This window comes from Artemia franciscana, chromosome 19, assembly GCF_032884065.1.
Source record: "Artemia franciscana chromosome 19, ASM3288406v1, whole genome shotgun sequence".
NCBI lineage: Eukaryota > Metazoa > Arthropoda > Branchiopoda > Anostraca > Artemiidae > Artemia > Artemia franciscana.
In genome coordinates, this window is record NC_088881.1 from 10,232,752 (window position 1) to 10,258,976 (window position 26,225).

The window sequence follows — 26,225 nt, forward strand, 5'->3', positions numbered from 1 at the left end:
AAAGCAATCATGGTATAAAGAAGTTGCTTGACCAGTTTCCTGTGTCATATTCGCATTATTCACGATCAAAATTCTGTAGTGCTTATTGTATAACTGATAAGTACATATAGTTCTTCCAAAAGAAGTTTATCATTCCATGTAAACAGTCCTTATGCTTGAGCAATAATTTTTTAAAATTCGGGACAAAACTCAATTTTTAGCATAAGGAATAGTCGGCTGAGGGGGGGGCCGGCAGCTCCTCTAATATATGGAATAACAATACAAACTTGAATTGAAGTTAGAGTTGAAACAAAGTTGAATTAAAGTTCAAAAAGAAGGGGCCTTTCAATTGGAATAAGAAGGTTTTCTAAAAGCATAATCAAACATGAGAAAATGTTAGGAGGATAGGGTTCATCAGAAAATGTCACAATCTCTGATTCGTAGGTGCTTAATGCAAGCAAACTGACAGAAGTCTACAGAACTGTCATCAAACATTAATGGATATTAAATGTATTAAAAACCAGAAATTTGGGTTGTGGTAATCACTACCCGTTTTAGTATCCAAGGAGTATCTACCAAGCACAGTCTAGTTTTGAAAATGGAAGAAATACAGTGCATTTGTTTAAAAAGTTTTGGTGGTTTAAGCTCAATTCAGGTACGAAATACAGTGACTTTCATTTGCCTAGTAGGTATATCAGTGCATCACTGATGATCAGTGTATCAGTGATGATCACTGTATCAGTGCAATCTGATTCCTGATAGGCGGATTATAAATAGACTGCCAATTGAAGACTATCATGTTGGGCTCTCATGGCGTCAGTAATCTTAATAAAGGTTTTTGTGAACCCAAAGAGTACTATTTTTTATTACTAAAATAATCAGACTTGGAGCTAGGAAAACCGCTTCCTTACTTTATTTCATTTTAATAAGTATGACTTGGGTCATGAATATTTTTTTGTCTAGCCTTTGTTCTATTACCAAGCATAATATTAAAAAAAGTATGCACTATTGTATATGTAGACACTTATTTGGCTGTAATTTATAGGAAATTTTCCACAAGTCTTCTGCTATTGGCTGAACATTGTTAATTTTCTTGAAAAAATTAAATAAAGTTTTTCAGTCAAATTTTTTACTAACAGCAATAAAGTCAGCAAAGTTATACGAGAAAAATGATTTATTAACTTTGTGGACAGCTTTTTCAACGTTATTGACGCCGTCGGAGCCCTGTTAATTATTCTTATGCAGGGCTCCCACAACGTCAATAAAGTGTTTCATGAAATTGCAGTCCATAAAATTTTTACTTTTACCTTTTTGATTTTAGAAAAAAAATTCACAGAACATTACTGAAATAAACAGACATGGAACTGAGAAAAACCATCTTTTTAAGCATTTTTTTCCTTTTAATAATAGATGAAAATTTATGTTTTTGTCCAACACTTATTTTTATCAAACAAAATATTTGGATAACTATACAGTATTATATTTGTCACCTCAAGGCCCATCTTTTGAACAATTAGGAATGCTGGGTATTTTCAACAAAGAGAAGGGTATATTTCCCCCTCCCCTATTTGTTAAAACGATAATCAGTTTTTTGTTTGTTTTTCTTTTTTTGTTTATCTTGTTTGCTTATTATTAATGATATGTGAATTATTTTTAAAAGATGGATCATTTTAGATGTCAGCTATGCTTACAGACCATTGTGGCCTATTTTGTTTTAGCTGACGAATGAAAGCTATCGTATTGTTTTTGAATAAATTTACTTACCTACCTAAAAAAAAACACTAATTTGTGTTTGGTTTATTTGAAATTTTTCACAAGTCTTCGCAGAATTCGAAAAAAATTCGCAGAATTTCTTGAAAATTTAAATAAATTTAACTGTTTTCTAATAGCAATAAACTCAACAAAGTTATGGGAGGAAAACGGTTTATTAACTTTATGGACAACGTGGAAGCCCTGCATTACCTTAAAATGTATGTTGTTTGTGCAAGCTTCGGTTGGGGTGTAATTTGTAGCTAAGATTTGGCTGTATCTAATTGCGAATTTAATTTTGAAATTTACTTGCATATTTTTGGATTGAAAAATGCGTAAAATTTATTTTTTCAAACGTATAGACAGGTAAAATTTTGTTTTATTTTTAAAAATAACCTCAGACTATCTTAAAAAATGTCTAAATACTATGAAAGTCTTTGCTTGTTAAACACATAGATCTGAAACAAATGATTCCAGCGGTAAGCATCATGTTCTTTCCGTAGAAGTTGCAGCTTTAGCCCAGATGTGAAATTGCACGTTTCACAATAAATGTTGCCCATTAGCTTTTCATGGCTGCAGTAGTTGCTGTAACCTAATAAAGAGCGAACCACAGCCCATAAAAACCAAAAGTTAAATACGCTTTTAAAAAAAACTGACTAGTGAAAAAAATTGCTTTGTGACATTGATTTAAGAATTGTAACTATTATTTCGTAAAAGTTTATTGTGAATCTGTCTCACTTTTTTTTCAAGCCTAGTGGGCTACCGGAACATCATAGAGAGGTGCTTAACGGCCTATTCAAAACATATTTCTCATATATACATGCTTTTTATAAACGCTGCCATGTACAAGTGCCATATGGCACTAAAATGGCACTTTTTGTGCCACTTCTATCAAAACATCGTAGAGAAATTTTTAATAGCTCACATAAAAGATATTGCTCATATTATCGCGTCCCCTATAAAATACACCATCTGCAAGTGCCAAATGGCACTAAAAATGGCACTATTGGTGCCAAGCCTCAAGTGGAAAAGCTGGGGCTAGTGGGCATCAAAAGTTTCATAGAGATATGTTTAATGGCTTATTTGAAAGCTATTTATCCTATCTACGTGCTTTTTACCAGTTCTATCATCCGTAAATGCTACTTAACACTAAAAAGTCACTTTTGGTGTCACTTCTTAAGTAGAAATGCTTGGAAGCATTAAAGAATACCATTATAACAGCTATGGTCCAAAACTGCTAACTGGATACACACCAGAAACCCTCTCGTATACTCCCTCTCCCAGCCCCGTTAGTAAGTCTCATTAGTCCGCCGGGTGAATTCACTATGAATTCTTTAACACGGTCAGCCGACGTGGGGGCTCGCAAAATGATTCTTGAAATATCGGCAGTTCTTAGGAGGAAGAAATTCGTAGAATAACAAATAACTGAATCACAAAATTCCAAATGACTGTTCATTGACGTATCCCCTCCTCTCCTCCTGTTCGCAAAAGTTGGGCTTTGCCAATATAGTTTAAATATCTTACTCTTTATCATAAAAGCTTTTATTAACTCAATGTTATATAATTGCAAATTACAAATGTATTTGCTGAATTATGTCCAGTAACTTTACTTTTGGTGATGATAGAGCTCTCCATTGTATTTGAGAAAAGGGCAGTGAGTTTCACAACTTGGTTCTTCAAGAACAATTAGATTCGATTGGATATCAGAATGGAAAGGGTTCAGTTCCCTAATCAGGTATTTTCACTTCAATCATGGTTTTATGCCTCATATATGATTATTTTTCAGCTAGTTCACTATTTTTGTTTATTTTTTTGTGAATTGTGAACTATTCCATACACTATTTTTGGAATAAATTACGCCCCAGACCCCAACCCCTTGCACTCAGGAATTGGAGAAGTGTAGGCATATGGTTCTGGAACCACTCAAAGTTGTATCTTGAAAGAAAGATTGACTACTGTTACATTTATTTATTCATATTATTTCCTTTTTTTCACTATCTAATAGACATAATAAAACAATTTGTAATGTATATAGAGGAATCATAGCACTAAGAACCTACTAACATTTTTTTCTGTGATATTTTTCTGGTTATCAGGTTACTTTCAAACTTATTCGTGCTTATTGCTATTCACACACCTGCATGTTTATATTGTTGGCGTTTAACAGGGGGGGGGGGGTGATGTTTAGTGAAATAAGTTAGACATAAAAAAAATTGCATAGGTTTTGAAAAATAGTTACTCTTTTCTAACTGTCGAGGTTACCCACCTTAAAAAATCGTGTACACCATATTGTATATCATAGATTTCTCAGCATTATTTGAAAAACAATCAGAAATTAAGCCATTTTTTGTCAACTGAATGTAAGTAGCGACATTACAACTCAAAACAAACAGAAACTATTCCTTATATAAGAGTGCTTCCCCCTTGAAAAAAATAAAAATAATAGCAGTGTTGCTTTTGCATTAAATTTAAATTCAAAAAGGGCAAAAATTAATTTTTAAAAAAATTGTTTTTTTGAAGGAAGTAAAGAGCAAAGTATAAGCTGAAAACCAACAAAAATTATAACTTCAGTAGTATCCCATCAATGGTTTTAAACGAACCCATACCCATTAATTTGTTAACTTTAAGAAAAAACCTGTTACTATTAATTAAAATGTTTTTTACTACAGAAAAAAATGTTATTATTACTTGTTATTATTAGAAATAACTTGTTAGTATTAAGACAAACATGATATTATTAAGAGAAAAACTTGTTACTATTAAGGAAAACATGTCACTATTATCAAAAGAACGTATTAGAATTAATGAAAAAACTTTCTACTGTCAAAAAATATAGTTTTTTGAAGAAAACAAAATTTATTATGACTCTTTACTATTAGAGAATTTTTTGTTAGTATTGAAAAAAAATTGTAACTATTAAGTAACAGACTTGTTACTGTTAGAAAAAACTTATTACTGTGCTGAAAAAATTTGTTAATTAAAAAATTGCTGTTATTAAAAAATGTTTTTATCAAGAACAAAATGTTATTATTACTCCTTACTTTTATAAAACAAATTAGTATTAAGAAAAACATGTTATTATTCAGAAACAAAATTTTTCTATTAAGAAAAATGTTTCTATCAAGAATAAAATGTTATTATTGCTCGTTACTATTAGAAAAAAAATTAGTATTAAGAAAAAATTTTACTATTCAGAAGAATCTTGTAGCTATTTAGAAAAACATTTCAGTTATAAGAAAAAAACTTGTTGCTATTCAGAAAACTCATTTATCAAGAAAACATATTATTAATACTCTTTACTATTAGAAAAAAGTCTGTGAGCATTAAGAAAAACTTTAACTATTACTCGTTACCATTAAGAAAGTTTTTGTTTTAGTATTAAAAAATTGTTCCTAGTAAAAAAATTTTTTTATTATTAAAATAAAATGTTGCTATTCAGAAAAACATTTTACTATTAGAAAATATTTGTTAGTATTAAGAAAAAACTTGTTGCTATTAAGAACAAATTTGTTAGCATCAAGGAACACTTTTTACTTTGTTTCTTTTGTTTCTGAAGTGTTCCTTGATGCTAACAAATTTGTTCTTAATAGCAACAAGTTTTTTCTTAATACTAACAAATATTTTCTAATAGTAAAATGTTTTTCTGAATAGCAACATTTTATTTTAATAATAAAAAATTTTTCTTACTAGGACCAATTTTTTAATACTAAAACAAAAACTTTCTTAATGGTAACGAGTAATAGTTAAAGTTTTTCTTAATACTCACAGACTTTTTTCTAATAGTAAAGAGTAATAATAATATGTTTTCTTGATAAATGAATTTTCTGAATAGCAACAAGTTTTTTTCTTATAACTGAAATGTTTTTCTAAATAGCTACAAGATTCTTCTGAATAGTAAAATTTTTTCTTAATACTAATTTTTTTTTCTAATAGTAACGAGCAATAATAACATTTTATTCTTGATGAAAACATTTTTCTTAATAGCAAAATTTTGTTTCTGAATAATAACATGTTTTTCTTAATACTAATTTGTTTTATAAGAGTAAGAAGTAATAATAACATTTTGTTCTTGATAAAAACATTTTTTTAATAACAGCAATTTTTTAATTAACAAATTTTTTCAGCACAGTAATAAGTTTTTTCTAACAGTAACAAGTCTGTTACTTAATAGTTACAATTTTTTTTCAATACTAACAAAAAATTCTCTAATAGTAAAGAGTCATAATAAATTTTGTTTTCTTCAAAAAACTATATTTTTTGACAGTAGAAAGTTTTTTCATTAATTCTAATACGTTCTTTTGATAATAGTGACATGTTTTCCTTAATAGTAACAAGTTTGTTTCTTAATAATATCATGTTTGTCTTAATACTAACAAGTTATTTCTAATAATAACAAGTAATAATAACATTTTTTTCTTGAATAAAAACATTTTAATTAATAGCAACAAGTTTTTTCTTAATGTTAACAAATTTTTTCTAATAGTAACAAGTTTTTTTCCTAAATGGTAACAGGTTAATTTTTATTAGCAACAAGTTTGTTTTTGATATAAACATTTTTCTTAATAGCAACACGTTTGTTCTTGACATAAACATTTTTCTTAATAGCGACAAGTTTTTTTCTTTGTAGTAACATTTTTTCTGAATACTAGCAAGATTTTTCCTTAAACTAACAAATATTTCTTTTTGAACCGAGGTTTTTCTTAATAGAAACAAGTTTTTCTTAATACTAAAAAAATGTTCTAATAGCAATAAGGTTTTTCTTAAAACTGAGAAATTTTTCGTAATAGTTATTAGTTTTTTCCCTTTTTAATATTAACAAGTTTGTCCCATAAAAGTTACAACTTTTTTTTCAATACTAATAAAAATGTTTCTAATAGTAACGAGTAATAGTAACATTTTGTTCGTGATGAAAATGTATTTCTTAACGGCAGATTTTCCTTATTGATTCTAATAAGTTCTTTTTATAATAGTGACAAGCTTTTCTTAATAGTAACAAGTTTATCTCTTAATAATATCATATTTTTCTTAATGCTAATTTTTTTTTAGTAGTAGCAAGTAATAATAACATTTTGTTCCTGATAAAAACATTTCACTTAAAAGCAACAAGTTTTATCTTAATGCTAACAAATTTTGTCTAATAGTAACAAGTTTTTTTCTGAATAATAATTTTCTGAATAGTAACTAGTTTTTCTTAGCATTAACAAGGTTTTTCTTAGTAGCAACAATTTTTTAACATGTATTTACTAAAATAAGAATTTTTTAAAATAATTGTAACGTCTCTTAATACCATTTTTCAATGGATTGAGCAACACTATCGATGATAACCACGAGTTGTGCTCAATAATAGTAAACGCTTCAAGTCCTTGCATGAATTTTATGTCTAGTACAATACTGATTATTTTATCATAGAGTCCTCGCCACACAATTGCAATAATAGATGTTTCTAGGATATTCTAAAAATATTCTAGCACCAAGCAGCACCGAGCGGAAAACTTTAAAATAGTATACTATTAAACACTTTGTGAACGAATCCTCTTGCATTTGTTTTGACTCAAACTGTATAGTTTTCAAGTTTTAAAGAGCAAATTTCCGTGACACTCGCTCTTTTAAATTTCAAACTATACAGTTCGAGTCAAAAAAATGCCATATTGGATAAAGTCTATGTATAAGCGTGCAGTGTGAAGGTATTAACACATGGTCCCTATCTTACTTCATACCAAGACGTTTGTTTAGATTACAGACAAAGTCTTGGTCCGGAGAAAGTTCAATAGTTGGCGGGAGGGAGTTTTGTTTTTCTATCCACACAGTTTCTATCCCTGACAGTCTCCAGCTCAGTAGATTTTGTTTTTCTAGGAATTTTTTAACTTGTTTTTATTTCTTATGTTTGTATATTTTATTTAATTTTGCACAAGGTAGAATCGCTTAGAAAATGCTTAATTTTACACTATTGTTTTACCCTTTCGCTGACCGGCCCCACCCTAGACCTCCGGTCTTTGGCCATGGCAGTTGCTCCCTTGTCCTCCGACCGCCCCCTCCTGGTAGACAATGTCATGAATTTGTTTTCTATGTGCCTATTTTATATATGTAAATATGTTCGGGTGTCTATTTTATGTTGTTTTGTAGTGCATTATATATTAAGGAAACAATTTCTTCTATTTTTGAATATTTATTCAACAGATTGAGGTTAGGTTCGGCTAGTTGTATTTTGATATTGGAGGAGTATACATCAATTTAAAACACCATATGGATCATTCCTTTGCATACCATCAATGTATGGACAAACAACACTTATAACGAAAATATTACAAAATCTTGAAAAATGTTTTAAGAAATCTGAGAAATTTCTATTATTGCTAAAGTGTGTGGCAAGAATCTTATGATAAAATAAAGAATATTACCCCAGAAATATAATTGATTCGAAGATTTGACGTTTTTATTATTATTCAACCAAATTTGTGATTTATTATTGACGATTTAGCTCAATCCTTTGAAGAATAGTCTGCAGAGATGTTACAATTATTTACGGTCTCGTTTCATTATGAAAATATTTCCATAGTTGTTGTTCTCCGTTACCTCTTTCATCAGACCAAATGTATGAGAACGCTTGGATTTATTTGTTTTATTACATCTTCTATTGGGTTTTTTGCGATTCAAGTTCTCCTATATGTTTAAACAAGAAAATATACACTGGTGAGCCAAAATTTTTACTATCGAAATACAATCAAGATAATAATAAACCTTATTACACTCACACATTCTGTTACATCTTAATCAAAACCTACCTGAAGAGCTAACTATTGTCAAAGATTTTTGTGCAATGAAATTACTGTAAATCTACCTATGAATAGTAAAAAAGGACATTAGTCACGATCATGACGCTGAAAAATCTAAATGAATATAGATATTTATTTTCCTTCCTAGGTAATTCAAAACCGAGGCTTAGTAAAAATACGCTCAAACAAGGTATTCACAATGAATTCATTAATTTCCTAACTGAGCTTTGTTTATATTTAACTGAAGGCAATGTTCAACTGTCAAATTGTATTATGCAACAGATAAAGCAGCATTGTTCATTTTTACGTGCCCTAGCTTGTATAAACAAAAGAAAATATCTTAAAAGAAAACGCCTTGTTCAAGCGGGTGGTAGTTTCTTTTTATTGTTACTACCAATGATCGCTGAATTTGTAAACACTATTCTCTAGAAATGGGTAAATCTTACAAATTAACGACAGTTGAACTCGTTCTTTCACCAGAAGAGCACTTTGAATATAATCTTGATTCTTTTAAAAGTTGTTAGTATTAAGAAAAGAAAAAAACTCTTACTATTATCAAAAACTTGGTACTATTATAAGAATTTGTTAGTATTATGAAAAACATAATACTATTAAGAGACAAACTTGTTACTATTAAAAAAAACCTATTACTATTACGAAAAAAACATTTTAGTGATAATTAAAACAGAACTTGTTGCTATTTAGGAAAATTATTTAAAAAGAACAAAACGTTATTATTACTCGTTACTATTAGAGTTTTTTTTATTATTTTGAAAAACATGTTACTATTAAGAGTAAACCTTGTTATTATTAAGAAAAAAGCTTATTGCTATCAATAAAAATTTGTTAGTTAAAAAAAACTTGTTGCTATTAAAAAAATTTGTTGAAAAACTAACAAGTTTGAAAAGAAAAACTTATTGCCATTAAAAAAAAACTTTGTTACTCATAGAAAATTTTTTAAGTATTAACAAAAACATGTTACTATTTAAAAAAAAATATATTAAGAAAAACGTTTTTAGAAATAACGAACGCTTTGCTATTAAGAAAAACCTTGTTAGTATTAACAGATACTTGTTATTATTCAGATAAATACTTTTTAATGTTTAAAAAAATGTGTCACTATTCAGTACAAACTTGTTGCTATTAAGAAAAATATATTACTAATAAAAAAATGTTTTTATCAAGAAAAAATACAATTATTACTCAATACTATTAGAACTTTTTTTAGTATTAAGATAAATATTTTACTATTCAGAAGAAACTTGTTACTATTAAGAGAAACATGTTGCTATTAAGAAAAAAACTATTATCCATAAATAAAAATGTTTTATATTGAAAAATGTTATTATTACTCCTTATTTAGAAAATTTTTCGTTATTATTAAGAAAAACTTGTTATTATTCAGAATAAAACTTGCTCTTGTTAGAAAAAAATAGTAATAAGAAAAAAGTTGTTGCTATTACGAACATGTTTTTGTCAAAAACAATTTTAATTAAGAAAAACACTTTTGCTATTAAGAATAATTTTTGTTAGTATTATGATAAAAATTTGTTGATATTAAGAAAAAAGTTTTATATAGAAGTTTGCGAAAAATTTGTTGGTATTAAGAAAAACACTGATCAAACAGTTCGTGGTAACGAACTGTAGTAAGGAGCGACCCGGCTCAATAGTAACCAAAACTCTAAAGAATTGAATTTTGATATCAATAGCTACATCAAAAGAATCGCATTTTAATGCTGATTTTAAATATATAAGTTTCATCAAGTTTAGTCCTACCCATCAAAAGTTACGAGCCTGAGAAAATTTGCCTTATTTATGAAAATAGGGGGAAACACCCCCTAAAAGTCGTAGGATCTTAACAAAAATGACACCATCAGATTCAGCGTATCAGAGAACCCTACTGTAGAAGTTTCAAGCTCCTATCTACAAAAATGTGGAATTTTGTATTTTTTGCCAGAAGACAAATCACGGGTGCGTGTTTATTTTTTTTTTTTTTTTTTTTTTTTTTTTTTTCCCAGGTGTCATCATATCGACCAAGTGGTCCTAGAATGTCGCAAGAGGGCTCATTCTAACGGAAATGAAAAGTTCTAGTGCCCTTTTTAAGTGACCAAAAAATTTGGAGGGCATCTAGGCCCCCTCCCACGCTCATTGTTTTCCCAAAGTCAACGGATCAAAATTTTGAGATAGCCATTTTGTTCAGCATAGTTGAAAACCATAATAACTATGTCTTTGGGGATGACTTACTCCCCCACAATCCCTGGGGGAGGGGCTTCAAGTTACAAACTTTGACCAGTGTTTACATATAGTAATGGTTATTGGGAAGTGTACAGACGTTTTCAGGGGAATTTTATTTTATTTGGGGGTGGGGCTGAGGAGAGGGGGCTATATTGGAGGATCTTTCCTTGGAGGAATCTGTCATGGGGGAAGAAAAATTCAATGAAAAGGGCGCAGGATTCTCTAGCATTACTATAAGAAAACAATGAAAAATAAACATGAAAACGTTTTTTTCAAATGAAAGGAAGAAGTAGCATTGAAACTTAAAACGAACAGAGATTATTACGCATATGAGGGGTTCTAAAAATACTTTAGCATAAAGAGCGAGGTATTTAGGAGGAGATAAATACCTTGCTCTTTATGCTAAAGTATTTTTAGTAATTTCAACTATTTATTCTACGGCCTTTCTGATTCAGGGGTCATTCTTAAAGAATTGGGACAAAACTTACGATTTAGTGTAAAGAGCGAGGTATTAACGAGGGTACAAACCCCCTCGTATACATAATAAAAATATAAGGTTATGAAAGTTTGTTACGTAAGTTAATTCTTAAGTTACGCATATTTTTTACTAATAAAAACGTTCGTTAAAATTAAAAGTTCTAGTTGCCTTTTTAAGTAACCGAAAAATTACAGGGCAACTAGGCCTCCTTCCTCACCCCTTATTTCTCAAAATCATCTGATCAAAACTACGAGAAAGCCATTTAGCCAAAAAAGGAATTAATATGCAAATTTCATTTTAATAATTGATGTGCGGAGAGCCAAAACCAAACATGCATTAATTCAAAAACGTTCAGAAATTAAATAAAAAAAAACTAATTTTTTTAGCTGAAAGTAAGGAGCTACATTAAAACTTAAAACGAACAGAAATTACTCCGTATATGAAATGGGTTGTCCCCTCCACAATCCCTCGCTCTTTACGCTAAAGTTTGACTTTTTGCCACAATTCTACTTTTTAAAACAATTAAAAGCTTTAGCGTAAAGAGCGAGGGATTGTGGAGGGGACAACCCATTTCATATACGGAGTAATTTCTGTTCGTTTTAAGTTTTAATGTAGCTCCTTACTTTCAGCTAAAAAAATTAGTTTTTTTTTATTTAATATTATCAAGAGGCAAACTTAATGCTATTAAGGATTTAGGGTATAATCGGGTATAACCTGAAAACAGAAATAACATTCTAAAGCAAAGCAGTGGACGAAAACTATTCATTGCTATGCTTTGAAATATTATACCCATTTTTTCTATATTTTCGATGCTCTAAAATTCTGAAAAATACCTATATTAGGTTTTTCGTTCAGAGAAATACTGTTTTTCGTATTTTATTAAAAAAAACATCAATATTCTCCCCCTGAATTTTGAATTTTACATCCCCACAAAAATATCAGGAAATCGTGCCACTGCCTACAAGTTTAAATGGAAAGTATTCTCAGATGAAGAAAATCACAATTAAAAGCCTTGGATTCGTTCTCGTAAGATGCATTGGTGAAAACATTGCAGTTTTCTGAAACAGAATTAGAATATATTCAGAATAGACCCTTAGACTTATGAAGGAGCCCTAGTAATGGCATTAAACTAACTCCAAAATTTTTGTATTGATTTAAAGTAAGTTTTATTCCATAGTAAAGACAGTATTTCTAATCAAATTGACACCCTAAAGTCCTGAAGCATCACATATAATATAGATGCGCAATTTTAGGTTTGGTTTTAAAATTATGAAGTTTTTATTCCAATATCACATTTTCGTTAGTAATACCACATTGAAACGTGAACATAAACTAGAAAAATTAATTTTTTATATTTGACAAGACTTTTGTTCTGGAAAAACTACAACATTCATTATCTGCTGATTTCCAAAGATAGCTATACTTTCAAAGGAAAGCTGCACTACCTAGAAATCTTTGGTTTTTATTTTATTGTTTTATTGTTAATGTTTTTATTTTATCAACATTTTTTGTTTTTTGTTTGATTTTGCAACTGCCAATATCAAACAGTGAACATGGTGGTCTTTTCCGTCAAAAATCAATCGCGCTCTTCTTAATTTTTTAGGATACATATGGCCGTGAAACCTCTTAGTCACAAGCCCAAATTATAAGGTTTCGTTTTTCCTCTCCTTCGTTTTTACATCAAGTTCACTTTTTTACATGTTTTGTATGTTTATTGTGCTTTGCATGTTTATAATTGACGTTTTGGAATGTTTATACATGAAAATCTTATAAGAAAAATTTAGTGTTCTACATCCTTTTGTATATTTATCTTATTTTGCTAGCTTTTGGTTTTTGTTTTTGTGTGTTTCTAAATTAAGATTTTGTATGAAATTCACTTTTGTACACGTTTTGTATGCTTTTTATGTTTTGCATGTTTATAATTTACGTTTTTGTATGTTTTTATGTGATGATTTTGAATAAAGTTTACGTTTTTATATGTTTTTGTATAATTATTATACTTTGTGTGTATATAATTTCTGTTTGGGTAGGTTATTTAAAGTTTTTTATGTTTAATGTTTTTTATATTACTTGTTTACATTTTTTTTTATTTTTACATGAAGGTTTCACATGAAATTTACCTGTCTTTGAAGGTTGAGACTAGAGAGTTCAATGCACTTCTAGCCGACGATGAGGTGATTGTTCGAGTTGAGGCATGCGGAGTAAATTTCGCCGATATTTATACGAGACTTGGACTCATGCCAGATATATCACTACCGACTGTCATTGGATTAGAAGCTAGTGGAGTAATAGAAGCAGTCGGTCCTAGAGTATTAGATCTAAAGGTAATATATTTGCTTCCATAAGGCTGAAACTAAACTTTGATTAAGTTTATTTTTGAGCTGGTTGCTGATGTCATTTCGCTTAATGAAAAATTTTCATCATACAGGTGAATGATTGATTCACTTTGTTTCCTCATTTTTGAGCTTTGTCATGATTTGGTAATTTTTAACGTAATTTTTTGGTAATTTTAGGTAATTAGGACCAAGGATGACTTGGTCCTTTAAAACATTAATTAAAAAACTCTCTAAATAAAATAAACTATCTTAATAAATGTAAAGAAGTCCAATAAACCAAAAATGAGCAAAAATAAAGACAAATAATCTATCAAGCTTAAAACTAGCATAGATCAGCATCGATAAACAAATGAAACTCCAAAATGAAGAGAAATTACAATAAATAACCGAGTCAAACTCAAAACTAACAGAAATTAACATGAGTAGGGCTCTAAACCGATATGCCTTCCCAAGGCGAGAACATTTTTTGCTAATCACAGAAAAAATACAAATAAAGGTGAATTGTCAGTTTAATATTCATATTAGTGGCGGATCCAGGGGGGCACACGCCCCCCTGACGTACTCGTGGATAAGTGGTTGGGACCGCTTGCTCTGGTCTGGGTTGCGACATTTTTTTTTGTAATTGATTTAAATAGTTGAGTTTTTAATAAGTTTTTAATTATTAAGACTGTTTCTTTTTGCGACAGGTTTTAGTCACTTTGTGAAGTTTCTGTTATATTTACTAATGTCGCATACCGCCTAAAAGTATTAAAATAGATTAAGGTTTATCAAGGAAATATGTCCGTATTACCACAAATTCCAACTGGAAGGAAAAATCTTCATTTCCTAATGAAGGGGGAGATTCCCCTCCTTACAAGGAGGGAAAATTTAAAATCCGAACTTCTTTAGTCTGTCGAAATGATGTTTCAGGATTGCTTTGTCCCAACGGAGCTTAAAGGCAAAACATTTTCTTGTTTTTACTGTCAAAAATTGTTTTTCAGTCTTTCTATGGCACTGAGGCGAAGATACTGATACCATTATTTTTTTTGGCTGTTTGATTTGGTTTTTTGGGTTTTCTATTTTGCAAAGCAGGATGATTTTTACATCCATCTTGAAAAAAGGGTCTAGGATGAATATTAAGAAAAAACTTATTCTGACTTGTTACTCGAACATGAGAAACAAACGGGTTTAGGAGGAATATTAAGAAAAGAATTTGTTCTGAAATGATACAAGAAAACCTTATTAAAAGTAATGCTTGATATTGGGGTCTGCATAAAGCCACTTCAACAAAAAATTTCGTTGCTGCTTCAACAAATCGTCGCTTCAATAAACTGTCGTTTCATCAAACCCTTGCTTCAATATATCGTCACCTCAATAAATCGTTGCTTCAATAAATAGTCGCATCAAAACCAGTACTTAAAACAGTTTTGATTGTTCTTTATGATTTTCTCTCTTCTCTTCAGTGCTTGGCTTCTCCCAATTTTTCTAGCAATTTTCGACGGTGTTTTAGATAGCTTTAATTTTGTCGCCAAATCTGGAACTACATTCCTTGATTACAGACATGAGCCTTTCCACTTCTGTGGGTTGTTTCATTTTTGTCTTCTGCCATCGATAGTTGATCCTAATTGTGTTTCGATTTTTTTTTACTGTGTGGATCAATTTTAATGCATTTTCTTCTTTGAATATTTGTTTTTAGATTCCATATCTTCTGTTGGCATTTTTTTCATGTGACATTTGGTTTTTGGTTTTAAGAGTCGATGGAGTATTTTCCAGGGTATTTTTGTTTTTCTTCAATACTATTTTTGAAACTTGGAAAATTATCTACCTTGGGTGGAAGCAGTGGTAGTACTGAAATTTCTAGTGAATTTAGAATTTTTGGTAGCTTTTGTGGGGTTGTTCTTAGTCTTTTTTCACTTCCTTCAGCTTCGGCCAATGGCTTTTTTCTTTTGAACTTTGTATGTTACTTCAATTTGAAATCGTATAAAGGTACAAAATTATTTGAAAAAAATTGCCCGCATATTCAATGGTTTTACCAACAGTGAATATAATTCTTATCAAAGTTACATTTAGATGAAAAGGAATGGTAATAACGAAAGCTTTATATCTTTGTTAGTCATTTCTTCTTTAAATTTGACTCGTATCTTGATTTCCGTCTTTCCTTACTTTTAAGTTTTGCTTTGATCGGAAAAGTTCTTTCCTTTTTTGCTTACCATGACCTGAAAGTATTTGATTTAGTTTCATTTGCGCTGCAAAGCCTTGTTGTTGGTTTTTGTTTTTTCCAGTTCACACTTCTTTCTTCATCGATGACTCGTTTCTTGACTCCATATTTCCTTAGTTCTATGTTTTTGCCTTTATCTACCAAGTCTTTTTCTTATTTCTTACCTTGAATTAGTCTGAAAATATTTTCCTTTAGTGCGGCAATGTCTAGTTCTTGTTTTTTCGACTGTTTTTCCAGTTCATAGATTTTTTTTTCTTCATCTGTGACTCGTTTCTTGACTGCTTCTGAAAGCATTAGATTTAGTCTGATTTTTTCTTTTTGCGCTATAAAGGCTAGTTCTTGTTTTTACCTTGTTTTTCTAGTTTACGAAAAAGCATCTTTCTTCTTAGTTTCCAACTCGTTCCTTCGGCTTATCGTTAATTTTTTTTTGTTTTACACTTTTGTATGTCTCTTCGAAGTCTCTAATACTTTTTTCTTCCCCGTCAATGCGTTGCGCACGTAGGTACGGCAACACTTATTACTTTTAAAATAGAGACCATTGATAAATTGAAAAATTTTAATGGAATTCAAATGACGTGCCGACTCTTTTAAATCAAAAATAAACTTTTTTTTTCTTATTTTCAAGTATTTTTCTAGTTTGAATTATAAAATTAAGAATATTACTTAGACATCATAAAAATGTTTACAGTTATCAGTTAAAAACAACTATTTTAATCGAAATTTTCAGGAATTATTCTAGTTTCAGTCGACAAATCAGATTTCTTGTTAAAACCCCCCAAAATTACAGCATTTTACAAAACAATATAAGATTGTTTTTATAATGGTAAAAATTCTATTTTGATTTTCTTATGCAGGAAGATGTTAATAAAATTAGCTACTACAGAGCTATAGAAAAATGCAGTTTTTCATAAAAAATTTACTTTGTTTACTAAATTATTTTTTCAAGTTAAAGTTTTTAAATACATCAATTTCCTTCCAACTGAAGCCATTAAAAAGCTCTCTGTAATTTCGAGTGCAACTATAGAATACATATAGTTTAAAAATCATTTTTTAATAACAAAAGGATTTTAACTTTCATCAATTTTCTCAGGAATAAGTGGCTTAGAAGAAACCATCTTACTGTTTAAGCTATGTATTCTTACATCCCCTTATATTATAATCATGACGACATAACGGATTTCATCAGAGCTAAAGTCATAATATAGTGTTTTTCTATCTACGTCATAGTTCTAATGAAACTATTTTTTACGATTGTATTGTATTGTATCAGATTAACGACGCTTCTTGACTACTATGGTCCCCGCGTCGGCCCAGTAGTGCATTGCTACAGCATGATTCGATCTCTGGGTCCCGTATTACCAAGCTAAGGTCAAACCCACTGCGTCACCACAGGACGAAACTATGACGATATTTATTGTCTAGTATTTATTTAAAAAAGAAAGAAAAAAGATGCCGTATATGCAGGACATCGTGGCTGCGGTAGCTTTTCTTGATTTTCAAACCAACATATTTTCCTTGTTGATAAAGCCAAGGGACGACAAGTTTCCTTTATATTGGTTTTGGACCAGGCAGTTCTAACAATGTACTTCTTGTTTTGATCTGACTCTATTCTTAGGAGTTATAGGTTTTTATGTTTCTTAGTATTATCGTCTCTTACTAGGTTGCTGCTAGTTATCACTGTGACCTGGATTACAAGGTTTCCAGCTACTACTGTAACTTGGATTAATATAAAACTACAAACAGGTAAAAGCCTATGGCTTTTTATGGCGCTTGGTATTTACCAAGTAACATATAGCGATCGTAAATTCTGTCGGTCCCAGTTTTGCTTGTTTAGACACTTTCTGATAAGCTAGGATGATGAAATTTGGAAGACATATCAGTGATAAGACTAGATTAAAGTAGAAATAGTCGTTTCCCCGATTCGACCATTTGAGGGCAGTGGGGGACGGTTAATTCGGAAAACTTAGAATAAAGGAGGTATTTTTAAATTACGAATGGGTGATCAGATCTTGACGAAATTTTATATTTTGAAGGATATCGTGTCTCAGAGCTCTTATGTTAAATTCCGATCGGATCTGGTGACATTAGAGGGAGTCGGAGGGGGAAACTTAAAATTTTGGAAAACGCTTAGAGTGGAAGGATCCGGATGAAACTTGGTGGTAAAAATAAGCGTAAGTCCTAGATACGTAATTGAAATAACTGGAACGGATCCGCGCTCTTCGGAGAGTTGGGGGAGGGTTAATTCCGAAAAATTAGAGAAAATAAGATATATTGAACTTACAAAGGAGTGATCTAATCTTAAAGCAATTTTATATTTAGAAGGAGCTCGGAACTCAGATCTCTTATTTTAAATACCAACTGGATCCAATGTCACTGGGCGGGAGTTTGGGGGAGGGGGAACCTGAAATCTTGGAAAAGGCATAGAGTGGAGAGATCAGGATGAAACTTTGTGGAAAAAATAAGCAAAGTCCAAGATACTTGACTGACATAACCTGATCTGATCTTCTCTCTTTGGGGGAGTTGGGATGGTGGGGTAAATCGGGAAAACGAGAAAAAATGAGGTATTTGTACCTTACAAACAGATGATCAGATCTTAATGAAATTTGACATTTAAAAGGATCTTGTGCTTCACAGCTCTTATTTTAAATTCCAAACAGATTCAATGACATTGGGGAGAGTTGGAGAGGAAACTGGGAATCTTGGAAAACGTGAAAATTGAGGCATCCTTATCTTACGGATGGGTGATCGGATTTTAATGAAATGTGATATATAGAAAGATCTTATGTCTCAGAAAATCCATTTTCATTTCGAATCGGATACGGGGATATAGAGAGCTGGAGAGGGGAAGCCGAAATCTTGGAAACCGGAAATCTTGGGAAAGGCTTAGACATAACTGGAACGGATCCACCCTTTATAGGGGAACTAGGGGGGGGGATGTTAATTCGGGAAAATTACAAAAATCGAGGCATTTTTAACTAAAGATCAAGTGATCAGATCTTAATGAAATTTGATATTTAGTAGGAACTCATGTCTCAGTGCTCTTATATTAAATCCCGACCAGATCTAGTGACATTAGGGGGAGTTGGAGGGGGACACCGGGAATCTTGGAAAACACTTAAAATGGAGAGATTGGGATGAAACTTGGTGGGTAGAATAAGCAAATTTCGTAGATACGTGATTGACATAACCGGAGTGGATCCGCTTTCTTTGGAAGAGTTAGGGGGTTCCAGTGCTTTGGGGAGTTTGTTGCTTCTGGACTTTCTAGGACGATGAAAATTGGTAGGCGTGTCAGGGACCTGCACAAATTGACTTGATAAAGTCGTTTTCCCCGATTAGACCATCTGAAGACTGAAGGCTGAAGGGAGAGGAAAAATTAGAAAAAAATAGGTATTTTTAACTTACGAGTGGGTGATCGGATATTAATGAATTTTGATATTTAGAGGGACCTCGTGTCTCAAAGCTCTTATTTTAAATCCCAACCGGAATTAAACCTCTGATTTTCCTTTAAATCAATCTATTGATTCTTAGAATTTTGCTAGAGCTCATGCCATATGTGCTCTTTGCTCTTCCATCCTCGTCACGAGTGCCATATGAGCTCTTAGCTCTTGTTTTATTTGGAATAGTAAGAGACACTTCAGTGAATAAGGCATTGCACCAAACCCAATATGTACCATGGTTTGTCCTTTAATAGGTATCAGCCATGACACCAATGATGGTTACATAAAACCAAATTATATTTAACAGGTTCTCCTACGGAAACCTTATTACGATTTTTACTTCCTCTAGAGGACAAGTTTGAACAACTTTCAACCACATCACGAGTGGCCTGGAGGCTGCCATGGCGAGTCGTTCAACAATCTTTGCCCTTAGGGCTGGGTGGGGTTTTCATCCTCAAATTTCTACTACAACTCCTTCGATATGAAGTGCCCTGGGCTAAGAATTACTAACCAAAAAATAAATAAACAATAAATAAATAATACGTTGTGCCAGCATCGTTCTTTACTTAACTATCGCTATTGCCCTGCCTATGCGATTTTACCCGTCCCCTTAGTTAGCTTATTTTACAACTGGTCATAGCCCGTTAAAATGTTCTTAATGTTAAATTTGAAATAGTAACGATCCCCTGGCGTTCACATTTTCAAAAATAGCTGTTAACTCCTCTTATGAGTGTATCCTGTGGTGGTACAGTGGGTTTGATGTCATCTCTGTAATACGGAACTTGGAATTCAAGCCTAGCTGCAGCAACACACGGCACAAAAAACTTAGTCAAGAAGCGAAAACTTAGTAAAAGAAGAGAACTTAGTACAAAAAACTTAGCCAAAAGTGTCATCAATCCGGTACACACCACCAAAAAATCTTTGTTAAGACAAAGAACTTCCAAAATTGGTCTGATTTTTACTAATTTACAGCTAAGAAAAGGCTGAAATAACAGTTTTGTCTATTATTTGTCCTCTATATATTATATTTTTTCCTGTGGCAACTTTGTTTAAAAGAGGTGGTGGAAGACCCAACGAAGAAGCGGGCTCTTCAATTGGATGTAAAATTTTTAGATTTTTTTAGAGTCGGAATGACTGAACTAAAGTAAAATGCAATTTTTCAATTTTTTTGTATTTATTCACAATGTAAGAGAAGTATCAAAAAAAATTAAAATGAACCTGATTGAACAATTAAGTCTACTTTTAATGACACAACAGCTAACAGTCGGAACGACTGTTACCACTGTCACTGTCAAGGCCTATTTGGAACAATTGGTAACAATGATTACTACCACTGTCAAAGCGTATTGAAACTAAGAAAAGAGGAACGAACGCATCAAGAAGAATAACAAAAAAACAAATAAATACGCTGGAGTATTAGAACGAAACAAAATAGAAAGACGGAACAAATCTGAGTAAGAAAACAGGAGCAAAAACAAGAAATGGTAGAGGAAAGAAAAAGTGAAAGAATCTATATATATATAAATAAGTTGTCTGTGTGTTATGTCTGTTACACTTTGTCTGTTACGCCAGATTAAATCTTCTATATATATAAAAGAAAACAAACTAAAATGTAAAAACTGGGAATTGCATAAATATTTCGAAATATTTTGATAATAGATTAAAGTAATTCGAAAACCTTAAAACAGATACCCCAAATTTGAGGTTTAATATAAATTGTTAGAGCTTTAGCATGGTTGGCACGTAAAGATTTTTCCAAGTGTCAATGTTAGAATGAAAATTGACAAATTGAAGAAAACAAATCAATAAAAACAAGAAACTAAAAAAAACGAAAAAACTAAAAAAGAAAAAAAAACTAAAGAAGAAACTGTAACTATATATATATATATATATATATATATATATATATATATATATATATATATATATATATATATATATATATATATATATATATATATATATATATATACTAGCTGTTGGGGTGGCGCTTCGCGCCACCCCAACACCTAGTTGGTGGGGGCGCTTCGTGCCCCCCCCCAAGACCCCCCGCGCGCGTAAGTCGTTACGCGCCATATTAGTTACGCGCCATTGTAGTTGTGTCCCTATGTCCCACCTGTGAATATAGATATATATATATATATATATATATATATATATATATATATATATATATATATATATATATATATATATATAGTTTTTAACTACGTTATATGTTTTTAACTACGTAAAACTTGCGAATATACAACATTCTTTGCTGTCCCATCGTCTGTGCATATAAATAGATTGTCAGGTTTACCGACTCTTGAACATGCAACGCATAATGGTCCATGGGAAAACAATCCGTATTCAGATCTATACCTCATGATTCTATTGATTGCCCTTGAGCTTTGTTGATGGTGATTGCTAATCGACCATTTCCTTTGTTGCCGTCGTCATTTATATATACCCCTGTGCCCCCCGGCGTCCCCGTTGTAGTTGTGTCCCTGTGTCCGGGTCGTCATTTATATTCCCTGTGTCCCCGTCGTCATTTGTGTCCCGGTGTCCCAGTCTGTGATTTCTATTTGAGTGTCCCGGGCGTCATTTATATTCGTCAGGATATTGTAGGGCATCGTAGCATCGATGAGTTTAAGCAATTCTTGTCAACTGATTGTTTCGCCTATAAAGAATATTATCTCGAGGTAAGAACTGATCACCGACCACAACGATTGCCACTTTGGTGATAGTTGCGTATCAGGAGGCATCAATTCGATTGCTGTTTTTAAGCAGAAGCACTAAATTATTATTTTTGTGGAAAAGATGATATATATAAATATATATATATATTTTCTTTTTAGTTTTTTTGTAGTTTTTACCTTTTTTAGTTTTTTTCTTCTTTTGTATTAATGCTAAAGCCAAAGTTCAAACCTGGAGCCTCTCGGACCTAGAACCTGAAACATAACGCTTTACCAACTCAGCTACTTCGGCGTGAATACATTCGTTTTGAGCAGCTTCCTCGGGTGTTGCCATTGTAGGTTCTTACAATTAAAAATTTGTCTTTGAACGATATTCTTAAATACCTGTGTCCTGGTCGTCATTTATATTGCCTGTGTCCCGGTCGTCATTTGTGTCCCGGCATCCCAGTCTGTAATTTCTCCTTGAGTGTCCCGGTCGTTATTTATATTCCCTCTTTCCCGGTCGTCATTTGTGTCCCGGTCTGTAATTTCTCTTTGAGTGTTTTTTCTTTTTAGTATTTTTTAGTTTTTTACATTTTTTCTTTTTTCAGTTTTCTTTTTCTCCTTTATTTTTCAGCTTCACTATGAAATACATATCGCCGAACCTTTGTTTTTTTAACTAAAATCTGGTAGGCATTGATGACCTTATCCAAGTCAAGATCCCAAACCCAATCATCATCGCTATCATAACCCAATCATCATCGCTATCATTTTCAGTTTTGATATGTTTTGACTCTCGCTGTCCAGGTGGATCTTCATCTAACTGCGCGGTTTTGCGTTCTTTAGCCTCAAGCCTGTTTCCTTGCTGTTCTTTTGATTCCTCGGCACGCTTTCTTTTCTGACTTTCTCTATCAGCAGCAAGTTTTTTGGCATAGACTCTTTGAGCATCTTCATCGGCTTTTGCCATTGTAAGTTCATCAGTCATTTTAAACTTAAACATTATTAGATTTCTACGTGAACATATATGTCTTAAATATCTTTAATGACGTCACCGTCATAGCAAAAATGACGACAACTAACTTCATGACGCCAGTCGACACAGAAACATGACGTCACCTGATCCACAGACAGACAACTTATTTTTATATATATAGATAGATATAATTCTAAAATTTTCAGGTAATTTTCTATTTTGAAATAAAAACTAAAAATTATTGCTCAGACAACATAAATATTTTTGATATTTACATAATAGCTTTAGTGGTTCTGGACTGAAAACTAAACATGCTAATCAAATTGGGAATTGCAATCTTTTAGGTTGAAGAGGCAGATCCATTGGAATCATGAGAATGCGTGGAATAAGAAAAGCCTCACCCTCAAAAGGCCCTGTCAAGATTGTTGCCTCTATTACGTTATAACAGACATAACACATCATTTGTGTCCCGGTGTCCCGGTCTGTAGTTTCGTTAGTCGAAAAAACATGACGTCAGACGACAAACTACTTCATGACGACATACAGCTCAATCCTTATAATGACGTCAGTCGACAAACATGACGTCAGTCGACACACAAACATGACGTGAGTCGACAGACAGACAAACAACTTATTTTTATATATATAGATATATATATCTATATATATAAAAATAAGTTGTCTGTGTGTGGATCTGTGGATGGATCAGGTGACGTCATGTTTGTTCGCATATGACGTCTGAATTATTTCACACTAATACAAAAGAAGAAAAAAACTAAAAAAGGTAAAAACTACAAAAAAAAACTAAAAAGAAAAAAAAACTAAAAAAGCTAAAAAACTAAAAAAAACTAAAAATCTAATAACTAAAAAAAAACGGAAAAAAATAAAAAAAGGCAAAAACTACAAAAAAAATAAAAACTAATAAAAAAACTAAAAAAGCTAAAAAACTAAAAAAACTAAAAAAAAACTAAAAAAAGGTAAAAAACTAAAAAAAACTAAAAACTAAAAAAGAAAAAAACTAAAAAAAAGGAAAAAACTGAAAAATAAAAGAGAAAAAGAAAACTAAAAAAATATGAATAAATATATATAAAAATAAGTTGTTTGTGGGTTATGTCTGTCTGTCTGTCTGTCGAGTGACGTCGTGTTTGTCCGCATATGACGTCTGAATTATTTCACACTAATACAAAAGAAGAAAAAAAACTAAAAAAGGTAAAAACTACAAAAAAAACTAAAAAGAAAAAAAACTAAAAAAGCTAAAAAACTAAAAAAACTAAAAAAAGGTAAAAAACTAAAAACTAAAAAAAACTGAAAAAACTAAAAAAGGCAAAAACTAAAAAAAAACTAAAAACTAATAAAAAAACTAAAAAAGCTAAAAAACTAAAAAAACTAAAAAAACTAAAAAAAGGTAAAAAACAAAAAAAATTAAAAACTAAAAAAGAAAAAACTAAAAAAAAGGAAAAAACTGAAAAATAAGAGAAAAAGAAAACTAAAAAAATATTAACAAATATAAAAAATATAAATATAAATATAATATAAATTAGCAATCAACAAAGCACCGAGACACAAATGACGACCGGGACACAGGGAGTATAAATGACGACCAGGACATAAGTAAAAAAAAAACTAAAAAAACTAAAAAAATGGTAAAAACTACAAAAAAACTAAAAACTAATAAAAAAACTAAAAAATCTAAAAATCTAAATAAACTAAAAAAGAAAAAAAAGAAAAAAGGAAAAAAATAAAGGAGAAAAACAAAACTAAAAAACGAATGTATATACAGACCGGGACACCGGGATACAAATGACGACCGGGACACAGGGAATATAAATGACGACCGGGACACAGGGACATAACTACAAAGGGGACGCCGGGGTGCACAGGGGGATATATAAATGACGATGGCGACTCAGGGAATGGTCGATTAGCAATCACCATCAACAAAGCTCAAGGGCAATCATTAGAATCATGAGGTATAGATCTGAATACGGATTGTTTTCCCATGGACCATTATATGTTGCATGTTCAAGAGTCGGTAAACCTGACAATCTATTTATATGCACAGACAATGGGACAGCAAAGAATGTTGTATATTCGCAAGTTTTACGTAGTTAAAAACATATATATATATATATATATATATATATATATATATATATATATATATATATATATATATATATATATATATATATATATATATATATATATATATATATATATATATATATCTATATTCACAGGTGGGACATAGGGACACAACTACAATGGCGCGTAACTAATATGGCGCGTAACGACTTACGCGCGCGGGGGGGCTTGGGGGGGGCGCGAAGCGCCCCCACCAACTAGGTGTTGGGGTGGCGCGAAGCGCCACCCCAACAGCTAGTATATATATATATATCTTCTATCTATATAAAAATAAGTTGTCTGTGTGTGGATCTGTGGATCTGTGGATCAGGTGACGTCATGTTTGTCCGCATATGGCGTCTGAATTATTTCACACTAATACAAAAGAAGAAAAAAACTAAAAAAGGTAAAAACTACAAAAAAAACTAAAAAGAAAAAAAAACTAAAAAAGCTAAAAAACTAAAAAAAACTAAAAAAAAGGTAAAAATCTAATAACTAAAAAAAAACTGAAAAAAATAAAAAAAGGCAAAAACTACAAAAAAAATAAAAATTAATAAAAAAACTAAAAAAGCTAAAAAACTAAAAAAACTAAAAAAAACTAAAAAAAGGTAAAAAACTAAAAAAAACTAAAAACTAAAAAAGAAAAAAACTAAAAAAAAAGGAAAAAACTGAAAAATAAAAGAGAAAAAGAAAACTAAAAAAATATGAATAAATATATATAAAAATAAATTGTTTGTGGGTTATGTCTGTCTGTCTGTCTGTCGAGTGACGTCGTGTTTGTCCGCATATGACGTCTGAATTATTTCACACTAATACAAAAGAAGAAAAAAAACTAAAAAGGGTAAAAACTACAAAAAAAATTAAAAAGAAAAAAAACTAAAAAAGCTAAAAAACTAAAAAAAACTAAAAAAAGGTAAAAAACTAAAAACTAAAAAAAACTGAAAAAACTAAAAAAAGGCAAAAACTAAAAAAAAACTAAAAACTAATAAAAAAACTAAAAAAGCTAAAAAACTAAAAAAACTAAAAAAACTAAAAAAAGGTAAAAAACAAAAAAAAACTAAAAACTAAAAAAGAAAAAACTAAAAAAAAGGAAAAAACTGAAAAATAAGAGAAAAAGAAAACTAAAAAAATATTAATAAATATAAAAAATATAAATATAAATATAATATAAATTAGCAATCAACAAAGCACCGAGACACAAATGACGACCGGGACACAGGGAGTATAAATGACGACCAGGACATAAGTAAAAAAAAAAAAACTAAAAAAACTAAAAAGATGGTAAAA

The 26,225-nt window shown here is 30.9% G+C and overlaps 1 protein-coding gene across 4 annotated transcripts in view; it reads left to right on the forward strand.

Moving 5' to 3' along the window:
* The first annotated feature begins 536 nt into the window (after nucleotides 1-536).
* The window catches only part of LOC136039276 (synaptic vesicle membrane protein VAT-1 homolog), a 69,837-nt gene continuing 44,148 nt past the window's right edge, over nucleotides 537-26,225 (forward strand). For 3 of the 4 annotated variants that reach the window (XM_065722858.1, XM_065722860.1, XM_065722857.1), the window contains exons 1-2: nucleotides 547-634; nucleotides 13,317-13,538. In XM_065722858.1, the coding sequence (XP_065578930.1) occupies nucleotides 578-634; nucleotides 13,317-13,538 (279 nt within the window). In that variant the 5' untranslated portion in view covers nucleotides 547-577. Of the gene's footprint in view, nucleotides 635-13,316; nucleotides 13,539-26,225 lie in introns of all 4 variants that reach the window. The other variant, XM_065722859.1, reaches the window with a different exon arrangement.